Genomic DNA, 23,834 nt, shown 5'->3' with positions numbered 1-23,834 from the left:
GATGGGAGGATGGATAATTGTAGCTTGGAAGCAGAGGCGTGGTGGGTTTAATCCACAGTGACAACTGCCTGATGGACTTCTGGGTGGCAGAAATGGGGCTGGGAGATGCTGTTTTTCCTCCATGTCACTGTCATCTCCCCTCCTACTCACCACCACCCCATCTCTGGTCTTCAGCGTCCGAGTGGTCCCTGCCTTCACATTGCTCCTACTTCATGTGCACCTGCAGCTCAGACATTTCTGGGAATCTGACTAGAAAATGCAGAATCTGGACTGGGTGCCGTGGCTCACGCCTGTAATCCCAGCACTTTGGGAGGCCGAGGCGGGAAGATCACTTGAGGTCAGGAGTTCGAGACCAGCTTGGCCGACATGGAGAAACTCCGTCTCTACTAAAAATACAAAAATTAGCTGGGTGTGGTGGTGGCGCGCATGTAGTCCCAGCTACTCGGGAGGCTGAGGCAGGACAATTGCTTGAACCTGGGACACAGAGGTTGCAGTGAGTCGAGATTGTACCACTGCACTCCAGCCTGGGCGACAGAGCAAGACTCCGTCTCAAAAAAAAAAAAAAAAAATTAAATTAAATTTTACAAAGCAGAATCTAGGTCCAGCAGCAGGCTCCAGGGTCAATGAGACTCCCCCACCAAACAGCCCTTGGTGGAGTGTGAGCAGCCTTGGCCGCTGTGTCACCATCCTGCTCAGCTCCTGGGACGCCCTGTTCCTGCCATCCACAAGCTCTTCGGCCTGTCTGCTCCGGCAGCTGCCTAAGACGCCCATCCCACCCTCCCTGCTGGTTGAAATCCTGCCCAGCCCGCAGAGCGAGAGCATATGCCATCTCCTCCTCCTCCTCTTCCCTCCTCCTAGAGATCTTGATAGGGGCAGTCCTCCTTGATGCTCTGCCAAGACATGAAGTAACTCTCCCTCCTCTGGAGTCCCACAGTACTTCCTCTGCATTTTTCTTGGGGATTCTCAGTACCTGACTCATCTATAAGCCCTGGAAGGCAGGGGTAGGCCTACAGGGTGAATAGCCCAGGGACAGCTGGTATCTCCAGGCCGCTTCATCATCCTCTGAAAGAATTTAGGATATTCTAGGTTCCAGGTCCTCCCTTTAGGATGCTAGAGCTGAACTTCTGAGATGGAGCCAGAAATGGGCCTCTTTTTTTTTTTTTTTTTTGACGGGTCTCGCTGTGTCTCCCAGGCTGGAGTGCAGTGGCGCAATCACAGCTCACAGCAACCTCGAGCTCCTGGGCTCAAGCAGTCCTCCCACCCCAGTGGGAGTATCCTGAGCACTCTCTGGGGGGTTCTTAAGGGGTAGCCCTTGGTTTATATGGAGAGGTAGTGACCACCCTCAACCAAGACACAACCTGACCTAGCTTGAGTCCCAGGTCCTGTCAGGGTTGTTGCAAGGATCCCATAAAATGGTAAATGTACCCCAAATACAGCCAGCATAGTGCTCTGCACACAGAACCACCAGGAGGAAACAGCGCTAAAGTACCACGCTCAGAGTCCTGCTCTCTACAGCAGTGAAAACCGAAACCACCGAGTTATCCACCCTCAAGGTTATCCAGCTGTGAAAAGAATGGCGGGGCACAGTGGCTCATGCCTGTAATCCCAGCACTTTGGGAGGCCGAGGCAGGAGGATTGATCAAGGCCGGGAGGACCGTCCTGGGAAACAGCAAGTCCCCCCGTTCCCCTGTCCCCAGTCTCTACAAAAAATGATAAAATTAGCCGGGTGTGGTGGCAGGCACCCATAGTCCCAGCTACTGGGGAGGCTGAGGTGGGATTATCGCTTGAGCCCAGGGGTTGGAGGCTGTGGTGAGCCATGATCACATGACTGCACTCCACCCTGGGCGACAGAGACCCTGTCTCTAAAGAAAAATTTAGAAAAGTGACAAGGGCAAAGACACAGTGAAAGGATGTAGGGGGGGCAGCTCCTCTCCAAAAATGGCCACCAAAGGGTCAGGTCTCCCGCAGCCACACCCTTGTGTGGTTCCTGCCCACGTCGGTGGGGGCCTTATGACTTGCTCTAACCTAGAGAATGCAGTACAAGCAAAGCTGGGCCAGTTCTCAGCCCAAGCCTTAGAGCCCGGCAGCTTCTGCTTTTGTCTATGGGAACCGAGTCATCAAGGAACCTGTAGACCTTGCTATAGAGGCCCCGTGAAGGAGAGGCCAGAGACCTCGGGGAACAGGCTAGCTGTCTGGGCATCTCCCAAACCCCAGCCTCGCGTGCTCCAATCCAGCCAAGCCTCCAGAGACTGCAGTGGGAGCTGTGGGCACAGAACCACCCAGCTGAGCACTGACAACCCCCAGGGTCAGGAGATATGAACAGAAATAGCCTAAAAGCCACCAGACTGGAGAGGGCTGGGATTGTTCAGTAGCAGATAACCTGAAGAGCAGGCTTCCTTCTCTCAACCTATGAAATACGCAAGAGAAGACAAATATTACCAGTGGTTCCTTTCCCGCTTTATTTTTTAGCTGCTTTTTGGGATTTACACAATGATCATGTATTACTTGTAGAAGAAAACAATGTGATCCTTTATGATAAAATCCATTTCAGCTTTAGCTTTTTTGTAAAAAAAAAAAAGCTGTTGTGGGCAGATGAACATCCAAGTACTGGGCACACCTCTAGCCCTCCCTCTTCCACTGAAGGCCATTGCCTGTTGCTAGAAAGTTCCTTCCCAGGTATGCAGCTTTCAGTTTCCACTTCAGAGGCCGCAGCGTCTGGGGAATGGACTGCCCCCAACACTAAAGGGAGTCAAATCTCTTTAATTCCCCACTCCTCAGTAAGACGAAGTCCCTTCTTTAGGCCACTGATGGAAAACCTGGAACCCCCTTTTGATGGCGGCACGATGTCCTCAGCCTTGACACAGCAGCTGGGGTTTGGGGTGTCCACGCACACCCCCACCCTGGTGTCCCCACAGCTCTGGCCATCGGCTGTCTCTGCCACTGAACATCAGGGTTCGGTCAGAAGATGAAATCCCAAGGGGGACAGAGGTCAGCAGGAAGCTCAAAGAGAAAGGTGCTGTTTGCTTAGCCAGAAAACGGCTGCTCGGCGTTCACCGCTGAACTATGACCCTGTGGAGGTGAACCACCCCTGAGAGGAATCAGGCCCGGGCGATGCAAGGGTTCCAACAGGAGGGACGGGAGGAACACGTACAGTGAATACTGTGTCCAATTCCACAGATTAACATTTTAGACTTTCTTGAAGCTACTGATGAAAGCATCACACTTCAGTCTAAGTTAAACATCATCTAGTTCTGATTAGTAATGAAGAGGTGGCAGACACTCTACAGTCAGCTCTCACAGGGAAGAAAGCACAGCACTGACAGAAGGGACCTTGAAAAATAAAATCAAGGACGGCTTTTATTGATGTGCCCATTGAGCCACCCACAATTTGGAAGGCATGATGATGTTAATACAGTAATCATCACCAAAGCAAATTAAAATACAAAGGTTATCTGCAACAGCTTTGCAGTGACATGATGCCTTTATAAATTAAGGAAACTGGCCGCCCGTCACGGCGGCTCACTTCAGGGTCTTCACGAAATCTTCCCCCTTCTTGATGGAGGCCTTCAGCTCGGGAATGGCATCTGAGATCATCTTCTCCTCAAAAGAGGAGACTTGGCCAATGCCCAGGTTCTTCTCGATGCCCTTTTTCTGAGGGACAGAGGGAGATGGGAACATGTTAAAATGAAGTTTCCAGGAAAGTGCTTGTTACAGAAACCCCGACCTGTCGCTTCATCAGCCCCGCCGAGGAGTCTGTCTACACCTGTGGGTTCTGGGTGCCTTGCTGGGGGCACCCTGCTGACAGGGTGGGTGGGACTGAGCTGCGGTCGGGAGTATGAGGCTCAGAGTCAGAGGGTGCCAGGCAGGGGTCCCAGCACTGTCATTGCCTGGAAAAGTACCCTGGACAATGACTGACCTTCCAAATGTGTTTCCTGAGCTATAAAACAAGCACCATCTACCTCGGTGCACACGAGGACAGTGCGACAAGCACCCGGACGCCAGGCACTCGATCATCAGGAACACTTCACCGTATTCTCCCCAACAGAGCCTGTTTCTGGGTTTGTGTCTCTCCCCGCAAGGTTGATAAAGGACTGAAAACATTGTCACAGTCACCTGAATCAGGTGTCACTAAGTAGGTAAATGTCTGACATTGGCAAAAACAACAGATGTCTCTGCCACCATCTCACCTCCAGAAAACTGAGCAGTTTGTCTGGCAACAGCCTCAGTCCTCACCTCAACTCAATCCCCTCCTACTGCCTCCCCTGGCTCGAGGGCCTATGAGAGCCGGGTGCGTCTCACCTGCAGGCCCCGCCACACCACACACCTGCACCGACACGGGGACAGAACTGCACTGTCGAGTGCCTGTCTCTCACCAAGGCCTGGGACCACAGCTGAAGGATCTTTCCACATTGGAGCATCTCTGAGAAAGGCCCCGGGGTGGCCCAAAGAGTCATGATACTTTCTGGTCACATGACGAAGGCAACCACACATCTGCCTGATTTCTGCCCACAGGTGAGAAATGGAAACTCGGCTTGAGGGCGTATGAGTGAGACCTAAGGGTTTCTGTTTGCTGAAGACTCAGGCTGTCTGGACAGGACACACTCTGGAAGAGGAATTGGGCCTAGCAGCCCCCGCAGTCAGAACAAGACTAACAAGGAGCAACAGGGAGGTGTTCAGGCAGGGTGGGGAGGCCTCCCTGGGCTGCCTGGAGATGGAGTGTCTCATCAGTCAACATTCCTGTAGCTGCTGGGCACCCGCTGTCAAACTGCGGGGAAGGAGACCCTCTTGCTGGGAGGTTCGCCCTTCACAGTCCATGATCCTCCCAGTTCTTCTTTCTCAGGTGTGCGTCCACCCTCGAAAACCCCAACGCTTGCCAGGCAGGGACATGAGGTTACTGCACAAAGGGCTGGGGAGAGCTCCTGAGGCTTAAGCAGAGGGAACGCTCCTTCTTCCACAGTCAGAAGGACCCATGCCTGGATACGTACCCCAAGCAGCAGGGGCGTGGAGAAGTAGGTACATTCCGTTTCCTGTGACTTAACGAAGGAACATTCCACAACACCTTCCTTTCCATTCATTGCATCCACAAGGGAGAAGACGAAGCGGGCGCCCGCATACGCCATGGAGAGGGTGGCAGAGCCTAGGGGGGCACAGGCAGGTCAGCCAGGCTGGCGCCACACCGTGATGCCCAGGTGAGTCGTCCCGCCAGCCAAGAAACCTGCACACCTTCCAGCCTGACAGTCGGGAATTTCAGTCAGCACCCCTAATTTCTTTTTACTTATACATGAATGGTGTGGAATTGGCTCTGCCATCCTCAAAAATGACTCTTAACCCCACAAAGCAGGCCGAGCTGCCCCCTCACACAGGGATTTTCCACCAGGCAACTGCAAGTCAACACTGAAAAGGACCATCCGTGCCCAGGGACAAGCAGCATTTCTCCCCAACCCCGAGCTCTTGCAGGGCCTCACTGGCACCCAGCCCCGGGGCTGCCTAAGACTCTACCTGCTCCGGCTTTAGCCTTGACCACCTCCGTGCCGGCCTCCTGGATCCGCCCAGTGAGCGCCGTCAGCTGGTCCTGGGGAAAGTCCACCTTGGGGGTGCACTGCAAGCCAAGCGTGGGGTCAGTGAGTGGCTTCCAGCCCACGACTCCAGACCCACCGCCTCCCGCTCCCACTACTCCCGACCTCTCCTCTCCCTCCCATCACCAAGGCGTGGGAAAGGTTTTCTGTAAAGAAGAAAAAGAAAACCTTTATAGAAAAATGACACACTACTCTGGGCACACTGCCTGTGGGGTAGCCCTGCTCCACAAGGAGCAGCAAAAAAATAATAATAAACACATTAAAAAAACAAGACAAAGTCAAATCAACTCTGTTGGGAAGTGTGGTGAGTCCCCTACTCATTTGTTTTTTGAGGCCAGGGTCTTGCTCTGTCGCCCAGGCTTGAGTGGTGCAGTGGTACATCATAGCTCACTGCAGCCTCAAGCAATCCTCCCGCTTCGGCCTCCCAAATGCTGGGATCACAAGTATGAGCCACTGTGTCCAGCCCTGGACTCATTTTTGAAAAAAGCACCTCGCCCGCTCCGGCCTAACCAGTAACCCAGTGAGGTTCCCAACAGTGGTTCTCCTTGCGTGCTGGAGCCGGCGGGGCCCTGAGCAGCTTCTGCTCCAGGACTGACACCACCCTGCAGCAGAAGGGCGGGGCTGCCTACAACAGGAGCCATTCTAAAACCCTCCGCACGGTCGGGTCTTCTCCAGTCTGCCCGGACCGCCTCAGAGCAGGGCCTGGTAAAGGGGTTCCTGACCTTGAAGCCCCTCACAAGGTCACATGCGTATACCTGAGAGATCAGGGGGATGATGGTCTTTCCGGCATGGCCACCAATGACAGGGACGTTGACTCGAGCTGGATCCAAACCCTGGTGAACAAAGTGTGAAGCTGGATGAGTTAACAAGCTCTTTCAGTATGAAACATGTCACAGCCATCCACAGCCGCGACACTGGAAAAGCCCCGAGAACTCAGCGTGGAACAGTGAGCTGGGAGGAGGCCCTGTCCAGCCCCTGCTGCACTTGGATCTCCTGCCATGGTGCCCCCAAAAGGCTAAGCATGAGCGCCAGCAGGCGCCGTGAGGGCTCGCCGCCATCTGGCAAGGCCACCGCAGGTCCTTCCTTCACAGTGAGCATTTGTGCCCACTGGGGATGGGCACAGGAGGATGCTGCCCCCTGCAGAGGCCCCCCCGCCGGGCCTGGCATCCTCTTTCCCAGAGCCGGCTCCACTCCCCAGGCACAAACCCAGACTCCTCCCCACACAGAACAATCCAAATTCCCTTTTCTTCAGGCCCCATGGAGCAAAATTCAAACCCATTCCAGGGCACCCAGGAGTGAGAAGTCTGGCACCTCAAACAGTGATCAGGACAGAAAGAACAAACTGACTCTATGGGTCCAAACACCACAGTTTGAGGCTGCCTCATTTCGTAACCTGGAGGTACCACACCCCCAAGAATCTGTGAACCAGGTTTTTGTTTTGTTTTTTTAGACAGGTTCTCTTTTTAGACAGGTTCCTTTTAGATAGGTTCTCTATCTCCCAGGCTGGAGTGTAGTGGCACAATCTTGGCTGGCTGCAACCTCTGCCTCCTGGACTCAATCATCCTCCCACCTCAGCCTCTGAAGCAGCACACATCTCCACACCCAACTTATGTTTTTTAAATGTTTTGTAGAGATGGGGTGTTGCCATGTTGCCCAGACTGGTCCTGAACTCCCAGGCTCAAGTCATCCTCCTGTGTTGGCTTCCCAAAGTGCTGGGATCCCAGGCATGCACCACTACACCCGGCTGAACCAAGTATTTCTTAAAACAGACAATAACCTGGTGGGAGTAATGGCAGGGAGGGAACAACCACCTGCTCCGATGGCCATGGCCACTCAAGAGCCCAGCCCTAGGTTGGGAAATGAGGCTGGCCTGGGAGAGAGAGGATCAGTCTCATGCACGGGCAAAGCAGGATCAGCTTCATGGAGCTGGGGACCGAAGACCTGAGAGGTTTAGCTTGGCTGTGTGTAAGCACACAGGTGTGGGCACTGTGCGGTCACCAGAGACACGGGGCTGAAGGGACACAGCCCTGCTTTCCAGAGGCCTGTCCTTGAATACAAGACTCCTAGAAATGGATGTTCCAATGGTGCGTGCTAAGACAGGGGACAGGGCAGCTCTGCAGCAAAGGGGAACGTGGCATTGGCCTGGGAGGTCCTGGAGTCATGTTGAAAGGGAATATGGCAGGTGAGAGGATGAGGGAGGAACCAGCCATCGGAAGTTTAAGGATTGATATGCATTCTTGATACGATACAGGAAATTTCCAGAAGGTCAGGCAGCCGGGGGTAATGACAGTCCACTTCACTGTTGGAGGCGGGGCCAGGGGATCTCACAAGGGCCAAGGTACCCTGTCCCCAACTCTTAACAGTGAAGCTTCAAGGCTGAGACAGGACTGCCCAACAGGACTTCCTGTGAGGACAGAGGAGCCATATGTGGCCACGGAGCATCTTAAATGTGGTTTGTGTGGAAGAGGGATACAATTTTAATGTTATTTAACCATAAATAGCCACATGTAGCTAGTGGCAGCTGTGGGGCAGGGCAGGACTAGGGCCTGGGGTATGCCCAGCCCTGAGAGCCCACGAGAATGAACTCTGTTGCCTCCAGGACGCCAGGAGCTGTGCCTCTGGAGGTGGGAGGTGGTGCCGTGCCTGGTGTGTCCAATTCCAGACTGTGGCAATCCCAGGGGAACTCTGTACGTACCTGTGCTCACCTGCTCACTCAAACTGTCTTTTTTTCTTTTTTTTTAAGAGACAGGGTTTTGCCCTGTCACCCAGGCCGGAGTGCAGTGGTGCAATCACAGCTCACTGCAGTCTCAAGTGGCCCTCCCACCTCAGCCTCCCAAAGTGCTGGGATGACAGGCGTGAGCCACCGTGCCTGGCTTAAACTGTCTCTCGGACTCAAGTCTCTCTCCCATTCCATGGAACTCCAAGGCCTGGGGCCATGCCTTTCGAACCTCTCTGATCCCCACACCTGTAACAGAGCCCCAGCACCAGGCCCTCAGGTACGTGCTGCCGTGTCTGCACCTCTAATTCCTCAGAAGCAGATGTGCCTGGCACTCAGGAGTAAAATGGAGGCCGAGGGTGCTGTCTATGCACTTCCCACCACGCCGCGCGCATAACCTCAAATCTGCCATCAGAACGAAAAGGGCTGAAGTTCAAGAGGAATCCTTTCTGGGGCCAAAGGAAGTGGTTCTGCAGGCTCCACAATGGAAACGAGTCGAAAGCAGGCTGTGCAAGGCACTGAGGACTCCAGGCCCGGCACTGGCACCAAATCAAGCCGACATCAAGCCACACCCAGCAGCTCAGTCTCAGTCCAGCAGCCCAAGGGGCCAGGCCCGGACTCTCCAGGGTAAGGTACCACAGGCAACCCAAAAAAGTCAGTGCCAGGGACCAGGGCCAACAACAATTCTGATACTTTGGGACTTCCGCCACTTTCCTCGGTTCTTCATGTTTGTTAATTTTCCCACCCTTTATCTAGTGGCCAGCAGGTAAATCCTCCTAGGACCAGTTTTCAGCAGCAAGGAGAAAGGGGAGGACTGGGGGCGCCCCGTCCAAGTCCAGCCACTGAGAAGCCCAGAGAAGGTTGTGAACCCACAGTGCTCTCGGCGAGAAGGAAGACAGCGAGAGCTGGGAGACAGACGCTGGCCAGAGTTGCCGCCGGTTGGGGCCAGGTACCCGGAACCCACAGGAAACACAGGGGCTGCTTCCACCAAGAGGGCGAACTCTCAACACACTGAAAACCCCCAAGTGACATGTGACCTGGGCAGGCCCTGGTGTCTTCCATGCCCGTAAAATGAGCACGGGTGGCGGGAGAAGTTCAGAAAGGTCACCTGAGCAACACTCACGCCGCCCTTACCTTCAGCTCTGCAACAAAGGTGTTGGCTCTGACGATGTCCAGGGTCGTCACGCCGAAGATCTTGCTGGGGTTGTACACTCCGTGCTTCTTGAAAACTTCTGCTGTGATGGGGATGGTGGAGTTAACCTAGGACATCCAAGAGACAGGCGTGGCTTGCCCTGGGTTCCAAGAGCAGGGCCAAGCCACAGAAGGAAAAGGGCTTTTTGTCAGACCTTCCCAAGGGTCTAACTAGTCCAAAGACGCCACATTAACCTGCCCTGTCTGATAACTGTGTACTGGCAAGCCACCCACCACAAAGGACACGCCACACCACGTGAACAAAGAAACCCTTAACTGTAGAGGATGCTTCTTCCCTTGGTGGGCCTTCAGCTATCAGCTGAAATGTGTGATGATGCCTTCACAGGTCACCTTCCGCGCGGCCGGGACTCACAGCTGCAGGGCCACTCCTGATGGGAGGGCGGCGCACAGTGGCTGTGTGCTCCAAGGAAGCAGGCCCACTGGCAGCTTGTTCCCTCTGTGCTACTACCCTGGCCAGGTCATCCTAACTCCCCAGGACCCAGTTTTTTCTTCTGTAAGTGGGAGAAATGACGACCTCATGAAGTCGTTGTAAAGACTAAATGACTTCATGCAGGGCGAGCGCTGAACACATCACCCGGCACGCCAGAAGATGACATAACAGCAAGGTTTATATCAGGCAATGGTTAGCTCACCAACACAGGGAACAGCAGCTCTCTACTTGTGACCCACCACCCTGAGGAGGGCGAGCTTCTGGGGAAGGCAGGACCCTCAGAGGCCAGGAGCACGAGCTCTGCATGCCTGCTGGCATCCACACCTCTCAGTGACATCACGGTCCCTGCCCCTTCACCTCAATTGATCCTCATCCTCAGACACCAGGACCCAGGCTCTGCTGGGAAGGAGCAGTAAGGGGGCTGCTGTTAAACGAGCAAAAGGCCCAGCAGGTCAAGCTGGGGAACCACGGCCGCCCTCAATGAGGGCGTGGCACTCAACGCTTCTGAGAGTAAGCAAAATCCAGTGAGTGGGCCCTGGGGGCTGTATGTGTCTACGACTGTGAGTGAAGGGATGGGGACGACAGGCCCAGGAATGGAAATCCTGAGGAGAATGCAGACAGTCCCACCTTATCCATGGTTTCACTTTCTGCTGTGTTAATTACCAGCAGTCAACTGAGGTCTGAACTTACTACATGGAAAATTTCAGAAATAAATAACTCATGGGTTTTAAATCGCCTGGGCACAGTGGCTCATGCCTGTGATCCCCACACTCTGGGAGGCCGAGGCGGGAGGATCACCTGAGGCTGGGAGTTTGAGACCAGCCTGGCCAACATGGTGAAACCCCGTCTCTACTAAAAATACAAAAATTAGCTGGGCATCGTGGTGGGCGCCTGTAACCCCAGCTACTCAGGAGGCTGAGGCAGGAGAATCGCTTGAACCCGGGAGGCAGAGGTTGCAGTGAGCCAAGGTCGCACCATTGCACTCCGACCTGGGCAACAGAGCCAAAAAAAAAAAAAGAAAAAAAAAAAACAACAAACCAAAAACAAACAAAAAAAACTGCATGCCATCCTGAGTAGCAGGATGAACTCTGGCTCCATCCCGCCCAGGACAGGGGTCAACCCTTTGCCCAGCATACTCATGCGTCTACACCACCTGTCCCTGAGTCACTTAGGAGCCATCTTGGTTATCGGAGCAGCTGTTGAGAGATCACAATGCTTGTGTTCCAGTTGCCTTCTTTTACTTTATAACGGCCCCAAAGCGCAAGAGTAGTGATGCTGGCGCTTTGGAGAAATCAGAGAAGTCATTAAGTACTTCCCTTAAGCGAGAAGGCAAAAGTTTCTGACTAAAACGAAAGAAACAACTTTTATTATAGTCTCTTGTAATGATTGTTTTACCATTAGTTGTTGTTAATCTCTTACTGTGCCTAGTTTATGAATTAACTTATCATAGGTGCGTATGCCTAGGAAAACACATAGTACACACAGGGCTCAGTACTTTCCACAATTTCAGGCACCTACTGGGCTCTTGGAACATACTGCCCCGGGTAAGTAGGAGCTACTGTGTCAAAAAGGGAATCAACGGGCCACCACAATCATGGCCGAAAGCAGCCTTGAGAATGGATTTCTCTTTAGTGAGGAAACTAAAGCAGATAGAGATGGGATCTGCCCAAAGCTCGCAGCTATGACAACGCTCTCAACGCTCGTTCAGTTCATGCCGGAAGGGGTCCTTAGGAAACGCACGGACGGGCCTCTGCTTAGTGCACCCGACCTCTCCATCTCAGCCCCTTCATCTGTGTACCCCCCCATCTCCCCAGCACATCAGCAGCCTCTGCTGCAAATCATGAGCTTTCCACGCACTGTCAGCGCCTAAGCGCCTGCCACAGCTGCAAGGGCCGGCCGCTGCCACACTCACCGGATTGGCAATGATGCAGATCATAGCTTCTGGGCAGTGCTGGGCACAGGCAGCAGCCAGGGTGGCCACAATCGTGGCATTGGTGTTAAACAGGTCGTCCCGGGTCATGCCTGGAAATGATCCAATATGAGATGTTAACAGAGAACACCACAAACTTCCAGACAGGCAGAATGTGCTGAGCGTCAGCTGTTACAGGAAATTTAGCCACTCAAGGTCCCCGTTTCAAGTCAGTCTCTCTTGCAGGGTAAACGATCCAGCACGATGAGTGCCAGAAGTGAGGTCTGTGTGGGTGGAGCGGGGAGGACAATATCTCAGAAGGACCATAGAGGTTTCATAAGAACCCCCGAGGTAGTGTGGGGCTGAGGAGAGGGAACGGCGTCTGTGCACAAAGGCACAGGGAAATGGCAAGACGACTTTGATCCTAGGCCAACAAAGAGATGTGACCTTTACCCCACAGGCAACGGGAGCTGGTGGCATTTTCCCTACGAAAAAGCAACCGGATTAAACCCATTTTTAACAGAAAATGGGTTTAATCCCCACATCTTCAAGTGGGGAGGTACCAGACAAGGCTTTCAAACACAAACCTGGTTTTCTGGGGACTCCGGCTGGAATAACTACCACATCACAGCCTTTTAGGCAGTCAGGCAGCTGTTCAGGTCCGAGGTAGCCTAGAACACACACCCCAAAAGAGAAATGTCACTGCTTCTGATTCAGAGAGGCCTGGAAAGTTCAGCCCTGGCCTTAATGCCAACTAATGGCCTCGAGAAAGGCTAGAAACCCCACCTGTAACGTGACTTTCTTCTGTTAACGACTACTGCCCTGCGAGCTGACAATCCCTGTGGCAGGAACCCTCCCCTTCTACCCTGCTTTCCCCAACCTCTCCTTGCCCAGGCCCCAGCTAGAATGGGTCAAGCCCTCCAGGTTTCCACAAAAGCAAACTGAGCCACTGCTTGTCTACATCCTACTCGTGAGCACTGTAAGTCACTCTTGGCCTCCAGTCAGAATGAGGAGCCGCTCGTTCCCCACCACCATCCTGATGAAAACTCCTTTTTTTTTTTTTTGAGATGGAGTCTTGCTCTGTCACCCAGGCTGGAGTGCAGTGGTACAATCTTGGCTCACTGCAACCTCCACACCTCCCGGCTTCATGTGATTCTCCTGTTTCAGCCTCCCAAGTAGCTGGGATTACAGGTGTGCACCACCACATTTGGTTTAATTTTTGTATTTTTAGTAGAGAAGGGGTTTCACCAGGTTGGCCAGGCTGGTTTTGAACTCCTGAACTCAAGTGATCCACCCACCTTGGCCTCCCAAAGTACTGGGATTACAGGTGTGAGCCACTGTGTCGGCCCAAACTCCTTGATCAGAAGGCAATGAAGGCCAGGAAAGGAAACGAGCTGTGCTGAAAGACTCTAAATATTACTATTTCATTTACTCCTATCATCTGAAGGAAAAAGTATGTTTTCAAAGATTTCAGGGAAATTTGCTAAAATATCCAAAATCTGCTTTGATCTTGGCTTTTTCCTTAATGCAGGAGCCTTCTTAACCCAAATATACAGCCCAAAAGAAAATGGGCAACCCGTTCAGAGAACTCTGGAAGGTGCATGAACATAAAATTTGCCAGGCAGCCTCCCCAGTTATTTACACCAACTTAAGACTTATGTAAACGCCATCAGACACAGTATCCTCATATGCTGTTGGAGGGGAAAGAAATCAGTAGAACCTTTCTAGAAAGCAATTTGAAGCTTTATAGTAAATGCTTTGAAATATTCATACCTACTAATTCTATGTTTAGAACTCTAAGACTTAAACAAGATGTAAAGACAAAGATACATACTGTAGCTTATATTAATATATTTGTATTTACAGAAGCAAACAGGAAACAGTCAATGGTCAACAGCAGAGCTATCATAAATGATAAATTACAGCTTTAAAAATAATTTTATCAAGAAGTTGGGCTGGGCACAGTTGCTCATGCCCGTAATTCCAGCACTTTGGGAGGCCGAGGTGGGTGGATCACTTGAGGTCAGGAGTTCTAGACCAGTTTGGCCAACATAGTGAAACCCCATCTCTACCAAAAACACAAAAAGTAGCCGGGCACGGTGGCACGTGCCTGTGGTCCCAGCTACTCGGGAGGCTGAGGTAGGAGAATCACTTGAACCCAGGATGGGGAGGTTGCAGTAAGCCAAGATTGTGCCACTGTATTCCATCTGGGAGACAGAGCAAGATAGTCTGTCTCAAAAAAAAAAAAAAAAAAGAATTTGGTGACATGCAAAAATGTTGATATATTGTGAAGTTTAAATAAACAGCATATATAAATATATATATTTATGGATGATATTATTTTTGAGACAGGGTCTCGCTCTCTCACCTAGGCTGAAGTGCAGTGGTGCAATCAGGGCTCACTGTAGCCTCAACCTCCTGGGCTCAAGTAATCCTCCTACCTTAGCCTCCCAAGTAGCTGGGATGACAGGTGCACACTATCACGCCCGGCTAGTTGTACTTTTTGTCGAGATAGGGGTCTCGCCATGTTGCCTGGACTGATCTTGAACTCCTGGACTCAAGTAATCCTCCTGACTTGGCCGCCCAAAGTGCTGGGATTACAGGCATAAGCCGCTGTACTGAGTCCACTGAATCATTTCCCGACAACATTTACTGAATATCCGACACTGCCTTCCACGGACGGGCAAGTTTCCCAAAGAGGCCGTGCTTTTTGAGAAGCTGGCAAGACAACGCTGGGCTGGAGGGAAGGCAGCCCGCAGCTGGGACCACCACCTTACTGTCCCCAAATCCTCACCACAGGTTGCTGACACTTCCCTCTTCCCCATCTTCATACAACTTTTCAAATCAGAAAAAGTAGAAAATGGGATGATTAGGGTACCTCACATTTCTAAAAGACACTGCTATTTCAATTTTTACAGACTCAAGTCCAACAGGGTGTAATCACTTGTAAAAGTTAAATTTAAAACAAACAGAGAAACCCCACGTCTCTAAACATTTAGTTTCATCTAAGAATCTTACTGAAAACTCAGATCCTGGCCTACTGGGGACAGGAGGCAAGTCTCCAGGGTCACGTGCCCAGTACCTTTCACAACGGCTTTGGTCTCGATGTGGCTCAGATCTGCGGCCACTCCGGGTGTGTGCACGATATCATAGAGTGTCAGGCGGCTCACCAAGGGGCTGTTCTTCAGGAGAAGTGAAAGCGGCTGCCCGATGCCTCCAGAGGCCCCTAGCACGGCTACTTTAGCATTGTTCTAAAAAAGAGGCACAGAGAAAGGACTCTTAGGACGAAATGAGCATGAAAAGGATTCACATGGTATCCTGTAAAAATATTGCACTCAGGCCTTTTTACTGCAGTTGCCAAAGCCAGATATAATCATTGTATCAGTCTCATTCTGGACGAATTCAGGACCTTCATTCCAAAGGTCCACTTTCAAATGGGGAGAATTTACATCTGTAGAGGCTGTGATACTCAGGGCACTTCAAAACCCTCCTGAAAGATGAGGAACAAGCTGGACTCCATCAGGCAGCTGGACTGGTAATAGCAGCCTTACCTCCAACCTGCAGCTTTACAAACTATGAACACACTGAGTGCCTAGCAACAGGCCTCCCGGTAACTGAGGCTGCAGGAAGATCCCTGCTGGCTCTGGAGGAGACAGGTAATGAGATGCATTAGGGGCAGAGAGGACACTGTCACAGAGGCCCCTTGTGCAGGAGGGCAGACAAGGGTGCGGCGATCAACTCCCTGCAGGGGTGGGGAATCAGGGAAGGTCCATCCAGGCAGCAAGCTTGTGGCTGGAGCCTCAGGCAGGATGAGTAGCGCCTAACAAGAGGGGGAAGGGATTATGTACATGGGGAAAGGCTCCAACCCTCCTAGGCGAGTCAGATCTGTCATCTTGGGCTCCAGTATCTCATACCGTTTCTCCAGCCTAGGTGTGTATCAGAGCCACCTGCTGAGCTAATGAAGCCCACCCAAGACTAGGCTCCTGGAAGCGGGATGGGGCTTAGGCCTTGGCATTTTTGCCATTTTCCCCAGATGATTTTGATATCAAACAGTTTGAGAATCACTGTTTCACACCAAGCTAATCAGAAGAACAGGCAGCAAAGTAGCAGCTGGCCCTGGGCATTTCAGCTTGGAACAGTTAGGAAAGTGATGGGGTGAAAGTGACCTGGCCCCACATCCGGCAATCGCTCCTGTTAGCCCTGCAATTGGCAATCGCTCCCGTTATTCAAAGGCACTCTTACCCTCACTCAAGGTCTGACCAAAATTCCAGCCACCCCCAGGGAGCTTGTTTCTGATCTAAAATCACAAATGAGAAGCAGAGCCGATTCCTGGCAGGCAGGCAGCTGCCAGTGGGGGAAAAGGCAAACCAAGTGGCAGACACAGGAACTCCCGGCACCGTGTGTGGTCATCTGAGGTCTGACAGCATCACTGCACAATCTTCTACAGTAGCTGAGGCCAGTTAATAACAGGCTTTGGTTATCAGAAACCAAAACAAAACAAACCAAAAATCCGAACCAAGACGCTTACATGGTGCGTTTCTGCTCCGGAAATTAAACTGTGGAAGCGCACACAACCCACATTTGAATTCAAACAGGTTTTTGAGTTTCAAGTTGGTGCTTTAAAGGTGAACCCCTGGCTGCCTGGAAATTTGAACCTGTCAGACCCGCTCAGAACCTGAGGTTGGGCAGCCTCATCCACTTCTGGATCTTCAACTCTCACTCCCACATCTTGTGTGAGTCTTAGGGACTCCCAAATCCCAGTTCTGCATTCCCAGCTCTGTTAGGCACTCCATGGGTTCCACAAACTCATTTGTCCATTGATCCTGCCCCCAACCTCCATCCCTGGTCCCAAATGGCACTCGTGTTCACTGAACGTAAACTTGTAGAACCATCTTCTGCCGCCTTCTTCTTAACAGAGACATCAAATCAGGGCATGAAGAACTTGGCAGCTCAACCTCCCTCCCGACCCACTCCTCCTCTTCATTCTATTCCATTATCTAACTTAGGTACTCAGCGACACCTCCAAAGCACCCTTCCCCAAAATCAAAGTTTTAATCATTTCACTCTCGCGCTCAAATATCTAGCTGGCATGGTGGTGTGCACCTGTAGTCCCAGCTACTCAGAAGGCTGAGGTGGGAGGATCACTTGAGCCCAGGAGCTGAGGCTACCATGAGCCATGCTGGTGCCACTGCACTCCAGCCTGGGCAACAGAGCAGGATTCCATCTCTTTAAAAAATATCTTCTGGGCTGGGTGCAGTGGCTCACGCCTGTAATCCCAGAACTTTGGGAGGCTGAGGTGAGTGGATCACCTGAGGTCAGGAGTTCGAGACCAGCCTGGCCAACACGGCAAAACCCCATCTCTACTAAAAATACAAAAATTAGCCGGGCATGGTGGTGCACGCCTGTAATCCCAGCTATTCAGGAGGCTGAGGCAGGAGAATTGCTTGAACCCAGGAGGCGGAGGTTGCAGTCAGCGGAGATTGCGCCACTGCACTCCAGCCTGGGCGACAGAGCAAGATTCTGCCTCAAAAAAAAAAAAAAAAAAAAAAAAAAATCTTCCAAAGCTTTCATGCCTCCAGCATTCAGCCAGGGCAGTGGTTTCACAGGGGAGTACCCAGGACAATCCCACCAGGGCAGAGGATGAAGATGCTGCAATGAGCTTTTTTTTTTTTTTTTTTTTTTTTTTTGAGACAGTCTCGCTCTGTCGCCCAGGCTGGAGTGCAGTGGAGTCATCTTGGCTCACTGCAAGCTCCGCCTCCCGGGTTCACGCCATTCTCCTGCCTCAGCCTCCGAGTAGCTGGGACTACAGGCGCTCGCCACCGTGCTCGGCTAATTTTTTGTATTTTTAGTAGAGACGGGGTTTCACCGTGTTAGCCAGGATGGTCTTGATCTCCTGACCTCGTGATCCGCCCACCTCGGCCTCCCAAAGTGCTGGGATTACAGGCATGAGCCACTGCGCCTGGCCATATCTTTTCTTTTTGAGATAGGGTCTCCCTCTGTCGCCCGGGCTGGAGTGCAGTGGTGCAATCTTGGCTCAGTGCAACCTCTGCCTTTTCGGTTCAAGCCATCCTCCCCACCTTAGCTGTAGCTGGGGCTACAGGTGTGCACCACCATGCCCGGCTAATTTTCGTTTTTTTTGTTTATAGAAATGAAGTTTTGCCACATTGCCCAGGCTGGTCTCAAACTTCTGAGCTCAAGTGATCCTCCCACCAGAGTCTCCAAAGTGCTGGGATTGCAGGTGTGAGCCACCAAACCCGGCCTGTCTCTATCTTTATCTAACAAAGTATTAATCTCTACCAAGAAATGGACTGACCTGCGCCCTCACTAGGGCACTTAAATGGATCAGTTCCACGTGTACATAAGGTGAATACAACATGGGGGAGGGAGGGGAAGAGGACTGTTTCACTGGTTTCTCTGCTTTCACTGTGTCAAGGTGATGTCACTGTTGTATATTACAGGACGTCATCAGCTTAAATTAATATTTACAAAATCAGGATCCTTAAGTAGTGTAATCTTTACCATGCTTTGCAATGAGATGAAAATCTTTGGTGGTCCGGAGGTTAGATCATGATCTGCTTGTCAAAGAGCTGTCTTCCAGACCCGCTGACCTTTGCTGGGTGGCAGAGTGGCTACCAACAGCACACTGCTTGGCAACTGTGTTGAAAACGGACATACAGTAACACCGTCTTTATCTGTACGTTTTAACACCTTATAATGTGCTATGCTTGTTTTAAAATTTTGACTTGAGTTTATATTGAAATGTATACATTAGTACATATATGTATCAGTAAATATATTGGAGCTATGTGCTTTCTACATTTTTACTGTTAAAGATACAGGATCCAGCTGGGCGCAGTGGGTCACACCTGTAATCCCAGCACTTTGGGAGGCTGAGGTGGACAGATCACCTGAGGTTGGGAGTTTGAGACCAGTGTGACCAACATGGAGAAACCCCTGTCTCTACTAAAAATACGAAATTAGCCAGGTGTGGTGGTGCATGCCTGTAATCCCAGCTACTCGGGAGGCTGAGGCAGGAGAATGGCTTGAACCCAGGAAGCGGAGGTGAGCGGAGATCGCGCCACTGCACTCCAGCCTGGGCAACAACAGCAGAACTCCGTCTCAAAAAAACAAAAAAACAAAAAAAAAAACAAGATCCAAAGTCTGGAGACCACTGCACCATGGGCTCGAGTCCATCTTTCTGCTTTCATCAGCTGCCCTCTCAACAATGTTGCTTGTATGACCAACAGGCATTTTAAAATGAACATATCTAAAACTCAGCTCCCAGCTGGGCGCGGTGGCTCACACCTGTAATCCCAGCACTTTGGGAGGCCGAGGTGAGTGGATCACTTGAGGTTAGGAGTTGGAGACCAACCTGGCCAACATGGTGAAACCCCATCTCTACTAAAAATACAAAAAAAATTAGTTGGGCACGGTGGCAGCACCTGTAATCCGAGCTACTGGGGAGGCTGAGGTGAGAGAAGCACTTCAGCTCAGAAAGCAGAGGCTACAATGAGCCAAGATCACGTCACTGTACTCCAGTCTGGGTGACAGAGCGAGACTGTGTCTCAATCAATCAATCAATCAATCAAACTGAGCTCCTGATGTCTTCTCCCTGCCTAAACCCACTCTCTTCCATAAGTCTTGCCTATCTATTTCAGCCCAACTCCAAGGCCCCAAACCTTGGTGTCATCCATGACCCCTTATCCAATCACAGATCAGCAAACCCTTCTGGTACCATCAACAAACACCCAGAATGCAACCGTTTCTTACCACCTGCACCTAGATGACCACAATGAACTCCTAATTCACCTTTTTCTCGCTTCTAAGACCATCTTGTTAATTGGAAGGAAGAGCAAGTCATTACGCAGCTGAAAACCCTCAAATGGTCACCCTATTTCTGAGAAAAAAACGAAAATTTTACAAGGCCTGTTCTGTTACCTCCACTGCTTTCTCTGAACTACCCTAGCCTCACGTTCTCAAACCTTAGAGGCATGCCCCATGCTTCTCCAAGGGCTCTCAGCTACGTCTTGAGACGTATCCCGTACCTGGAATACTCTTTCCATATGGTGTGATCTCTGCTTCCTTTGGACTTTTACTTAAACATCTCATCCTGGGTGAGGCCTACCCTGGCTGATGTAAAATTGCTACCCTTGGTTGGGAGTGGTGGCCCATGCCTGTAATCCTAGCATTTTGGGAGGCCAAGGAGGAGACCAGCCCGGCCAGAGGCAGGAGGATCACTTGAGCCCAGGAGTTAGTTGCAGTGAGCCGAGATGGCGCCCACTGCACTCCAGCCTAGAAGACAGAGTGAGACTCTGTCGGGACCATCCTGGCCAACATGGTGAAACCCCGTCCCAGGGTGTGGTGGCGCACGCCTGTAGTCCCAACTACTTGGGAGGCTGAGGTAGCAGAATCGCTTGAACCTGGGAGGCAGAGGTTACAGTGAGCTGAGATCATGCCACTGCATTCCAGTCTGGTGACAGAGACTCTGCCTCAAAAAATAAATAAATAAAATTGGTACCCTCTACCCTAACACAAGCACCCTACAATCCCCATTTTTCCTGTATGTTCATCACTACTTTAAGATACCTTATAGTGGGGCAATAAGTAAAACATCTAGTAATTTCCATGAGAGCAGGGACTTCTGTGTTTTGTTCACCGATGTATTTCCAGTACCTAGCTTAATAAATATGTCACATATCTGAAGGTCCTACCAAAACTCAACCTCTCCCGGGACATCACTCTTCCCTGTCCTACCTTTAGTCGGCTGCCCCTCCCCCACACCTCATCGCCTCCTGTTCTAAGCTCACTCATTCCCTAAGACCTTCATCGCCTCCACCTATCCTAAATTTACTCATTCCCTAAGACCTTCATCGCCTCCACCTGTCCTAAGTCTACTCCTTCCCTAAGACCTTCATTGCCTCCACCTGTCCTAAATTTACTCATTCCCTAAGACCTTCATCGCCTCCACCTGTCCTAAGTCTACTCATTCCCTAAGACCTTCATTGCTTCCACCTGTCCTAAATTTACTCATTCCCTAAGACCTTCATCGCTTCCACCTGTCCTAAGTCTACTCATTCCCTAAGACCTTCATTGCTTCCACCTGTCCTAAATTTACTCATTCCCTAAGACCTTCATCGCCTCCACCTGTCCTAAGTCTACTCATTCCCTAAGACCTTCATCGCCTCCACCTGTTCTGTCTACTCCTTCCCTAAGACCTTCATCGCCTCCACCTGTTCTGTCTACTCATTCCCTAAGACCTTCATCGTTTCCACCTGTCCTAAGTTTACTCATTTCTGTCCCATCTCAAGTGCCACCTCTCACTTAATTTGGTATCCCCTGCAGCACCCAGCATAGTTGTTGGCAAGCACAGGGACTTAATGGACTTATCTGTCTACAGCTGGGCCCCCACTTTACCACAGCTCAAAAGCATTTGGTACATTCAACTTACGATGGGGTTGCGTGTGGGAAGCCAATGCGAGTTGAAAATATACAAAGTTAAACTCGCCTTTTGACTTAGGATATTATCAGCTTGCGGTGGGTACGGGAAGCAGCCATCAATCCAGGAGCATTTGTATTTATTTTTCAAATGAACTGGATATACAGGAAACCGGAGGAGAGAACTTCAATGATAAATTTGGATTCCCCTTTAAAATTACCTCCCTCCTGGGTGTCGTAATTAAAAGGCAATGCGGGCACCTCCTGGGTTCTCAAACTTAGGTTTAATTAGATTCACTTGGTAAAAATGCGGAAACCCCGGTCTTACGCTTCTTCAATGATCCCAGGCCTCTGTTTTTTATTAGCTTTCCGGTGATTCTGACACACAGCAGAGTTTAAGAACCACCGTTCTAGAAGATGGCTAAAAATAGCCTAGGCTTAAGTGGTCGCTGGCCAAGTCAAGCACTGTGTTAAGACACCTGGCGGCAGGCTCAGTCCGCCCACAGCAGGAGAGATCCTCCAGAAAGGTTAAGAGGAAGCCGTCTTCAGGTCAAAAGCGCTGAATTCTAATCCTCTGGCCAGATGACTGTGTAACCCTGGCCCAGTTCTCTAGCCTCGGTTTGTCCATACTATGGAGTCAGAAATTATACGATTTCTTTTATTCACGCACAACTCACACGGATGCTGCAAGAAGGAGATTAGCTATATTAAAGCAATGAAAAACTGCAGGAAAAAACGTAAGTTTACTTTCAGATCCAGAGCCCTGGTTTCCTAACCTTGAAGGCGTGCAGGCCCTCTGCGGAATCTGGCAGACCTGGGGGGAGCCCTGCCAAATAAATGGACCGGCCCTGGAGCGGGACTACCTCGCCCCCTTCTCCTCGGCTTTCTCCCCCGCATCTCCAGGCCAGTGTCAGGGCCTGCCCCGGGCGCCACAATCTCCAGCCAGTGCCGGGCAGCCCTGCGGTCCAGGCTGGCCTGGAGAGGGTCAGAGCTGCTCGCGAACCGGGGACACACGTGGCCCGGGCCGGGTGGGGGTGTGCTCCGCCTGCAAGCCGCCCCTCGTCAGGCCTACCTGGGCCGAGGTGCTGAAGCTGCGGCGGAGAGCAGCGCTGGCAGGCCGGGCGAGGGCGGAAAGCATGGCTGGAGCGGGAGGGGCGCCGACGGGCAGACACAGTAGCTGCTGACAGGCAAGTGACTCCAACGACCTCCACGCTCCGCAGCGGTCCCGGCTCTGCTCCGTGGGGCCTCGCGAGAGTGACCGGACTTCCGGTTGCGCTCGCCTCCGGGATCTCGTGAGATCATGACCACTTCCGGGAGTCGGAAAGGAAGGTTCTGGGATGCCCCTGGCAACCCTGGTGTTTGGCTGGGTCATAGCGTGGCCGGTGGGGGACCTGTGGTCGGAGTGGGAGGGGCAGTCCGCACCCAAGAGGTAGAAGAGGACGGGCTTTAGGCTGGAAGCGCCTTAGAGGAGCCATTTTTTCAGGTGGGGTCCCAGGCAGAGAGGCTCGGACAGGGAACTTGGCCAGAGTCGCACAGCCCGGGAGGTGGAGTGAGTCCCAGACCCGAGACCCAAACCCATCCCTCCCGCCCCTGGAGAGCAGCGGGGGCTCTGAGCTCCGGAAAGGCACGGGCTGGGGAGGCTGAGAGTCCTTGGGCGGGGTGGGAGGAAGGGATCATCTCCTCATATCCGGGCCGTCGTCCCCCAAGTTGCAGAGACCCTTGGGTTCGTACAAAAATTTCATACAAAAAATACAAAAAATTAGCCGGGCGTCGTGGCGTACGCCTGTAATTTCAGTTACTTGGGAGACTGAGGCAGGAGAATCGCTTGAACCTGGGAGGCGGAGGCCAAGATTGCGCCAATGCACTCCAGCCTGGGCAACAAGAGCAAAACTCTGTCTTGGGGAAAAAAAAAAAAAAAAGTATCAATACCAGAGAGTTTATGGCGACTGCTGTACTCTCCTTCCTCTCTTCCACTTCTTTATTGAACTGTTAAGATATGCCAGCCTGGCTGGGGGCAGTGGCTCATGCCTATAATTCCAACATAGCAAGACCCAATCTCTATATTTCATTTTTAAAAGAAAAAAAATTTTCAAAAAAGATACACCAGCCCGATTTGGGAGCTGAGTGTTCTGCTGTGAACAGGATCTACACATTCTTTGCCTTTAGGGAGCTCAGTCTAGTGGGAGAGACAAGTAAATTGCAGGCAGCACAAATGAACAACAATAGAAGTGTGAAGTGCTGTAGGGATGCAGAGGAGGTTTGTTTAACCCAGGATTGGGATGGGGGTAGGCGCTGTGTGAGAGAGGACCTTCCAAAGCTGAGATGTGGCCCCATATAGTGGGTCATGCCTGTAATCCTAGCACTTTGGGAGGCTAAGGCGGGAGGATTGCTTGAGGCCAGAAGTGTGAGACTAACCTGGGCAACATAGTGAGACCCCCCATCTCTCTCTCTATATATGTATATATAATAGATTTTTTTTAATGTTAATTTTTATTTTTTTGAGACAGAGTCTTTGTCATCCAGGCTGGAGTGCAGTGGCACAATCTCTGCTCACTG

General features: G+C 51.5%; 2 protein-coding genes across 26 annotated transcripts in view; one reads left to right on the top strand and one right to left on the bottom strand.

Annotated features, from left to right (window-relative positions):
* Window positions 1-3,339: 3,339 nt before the first annotated feature.
* MDH2 (malate dehydrogenase 2) lies at window positions 3,340-22,541 on the bottom strand. Its single transcript, XM_008018379.3, has 9 exons — window positions 22,351-22,541; window positions 14,926-15,094; window positions 12,431-12,514; window positions 11,847-11,956; window positions 9,427-9,552; window positions 6,332-6,409; window positions 5,500-5,599; window positions 4,986-5,137; window positions 3,340-3,651 (listed from the first exon to the last, which is right to left on the bottom strand). Exons 1-9 carry the CDS (start codon window positions 22,414-22,416, stop codon window positions 3,520-3,522), a joined length of 1,017 nt encoding a protein of 338 aa, XP_008016570.3. The 5' UTR covers window positions 22,417-22,541; the 3' UTR covers window positions 3,340-3,519.
* Window positions 22,542-22,584: 43 nt separating this feature from the next.
* Window positions 22,585-23,834, top strand: part of STYXL1 (serine/threonine/tyrosine interacting like 1) — a 54,147-nt gene continuing 52,897 nt past the window's right edge. For 5 of the 25 annotated variants that reach the window (XM_008018397.3, XM_073012699.1, XM_073012695.1 and 2 more), the window contains exon 1: window positions 22,659-22,761. The gene's annotated coding sequence lies outside the window, so the exon portion shown is untranslated. Of the gene's footprint in view, window positions 22,828-23,834 lie in introns of all 25 variants that reach the window. The other 20 variants (XM_037990482.2, XM_037990483.2, XM_008018388.3 and 17 more) reach the window with 14 other exon arrangements.

Source organism: Chlorocebus sabaeus, chromosome 28, assembly GCF_047675955.1.
Source record: "Chlorocebus sabaeus isolate Y175 chromosome 28, mChlSab1.0.hap1, whole genome shotgun sequence".
Classification (NCBI taxonomy): domain Eukaryota; kingdom Metazoa; phylum Chordata; class Mammalia; order Primates; family Cercopithecidae; genus Chlorocebus; species Chlorocebus sabaeus.
This window is presented reverse-complemented; position numbering and strand designations above follow the sequence as displayed.

Bases quoted from the DNA above. Each gene is read 5' to 3' on its own strand.
- MDH2 (XM_008018379.3), bottom strand. From the start codon at position 22,416: ATGCTTTCCGCCCTCGCCCGGCCTGCCAGCGCTGCTCTCCGCCGCAGC. The intron at 11,957-12,430 runs GTTTGTGTTTGA...GATCATTTCCAG, and splicing joins CGGAGTCCCCAGAAAACCAG to GCATGACCCGGGACGACCTG. The intron at 3,652-4,985 runs GTACGTATCCAG...TCTGTCCCTCAG, and splicing joins CCACGCCCCTGCTGCTTGGG to AAAAAGGGCATCGAGAAGAA.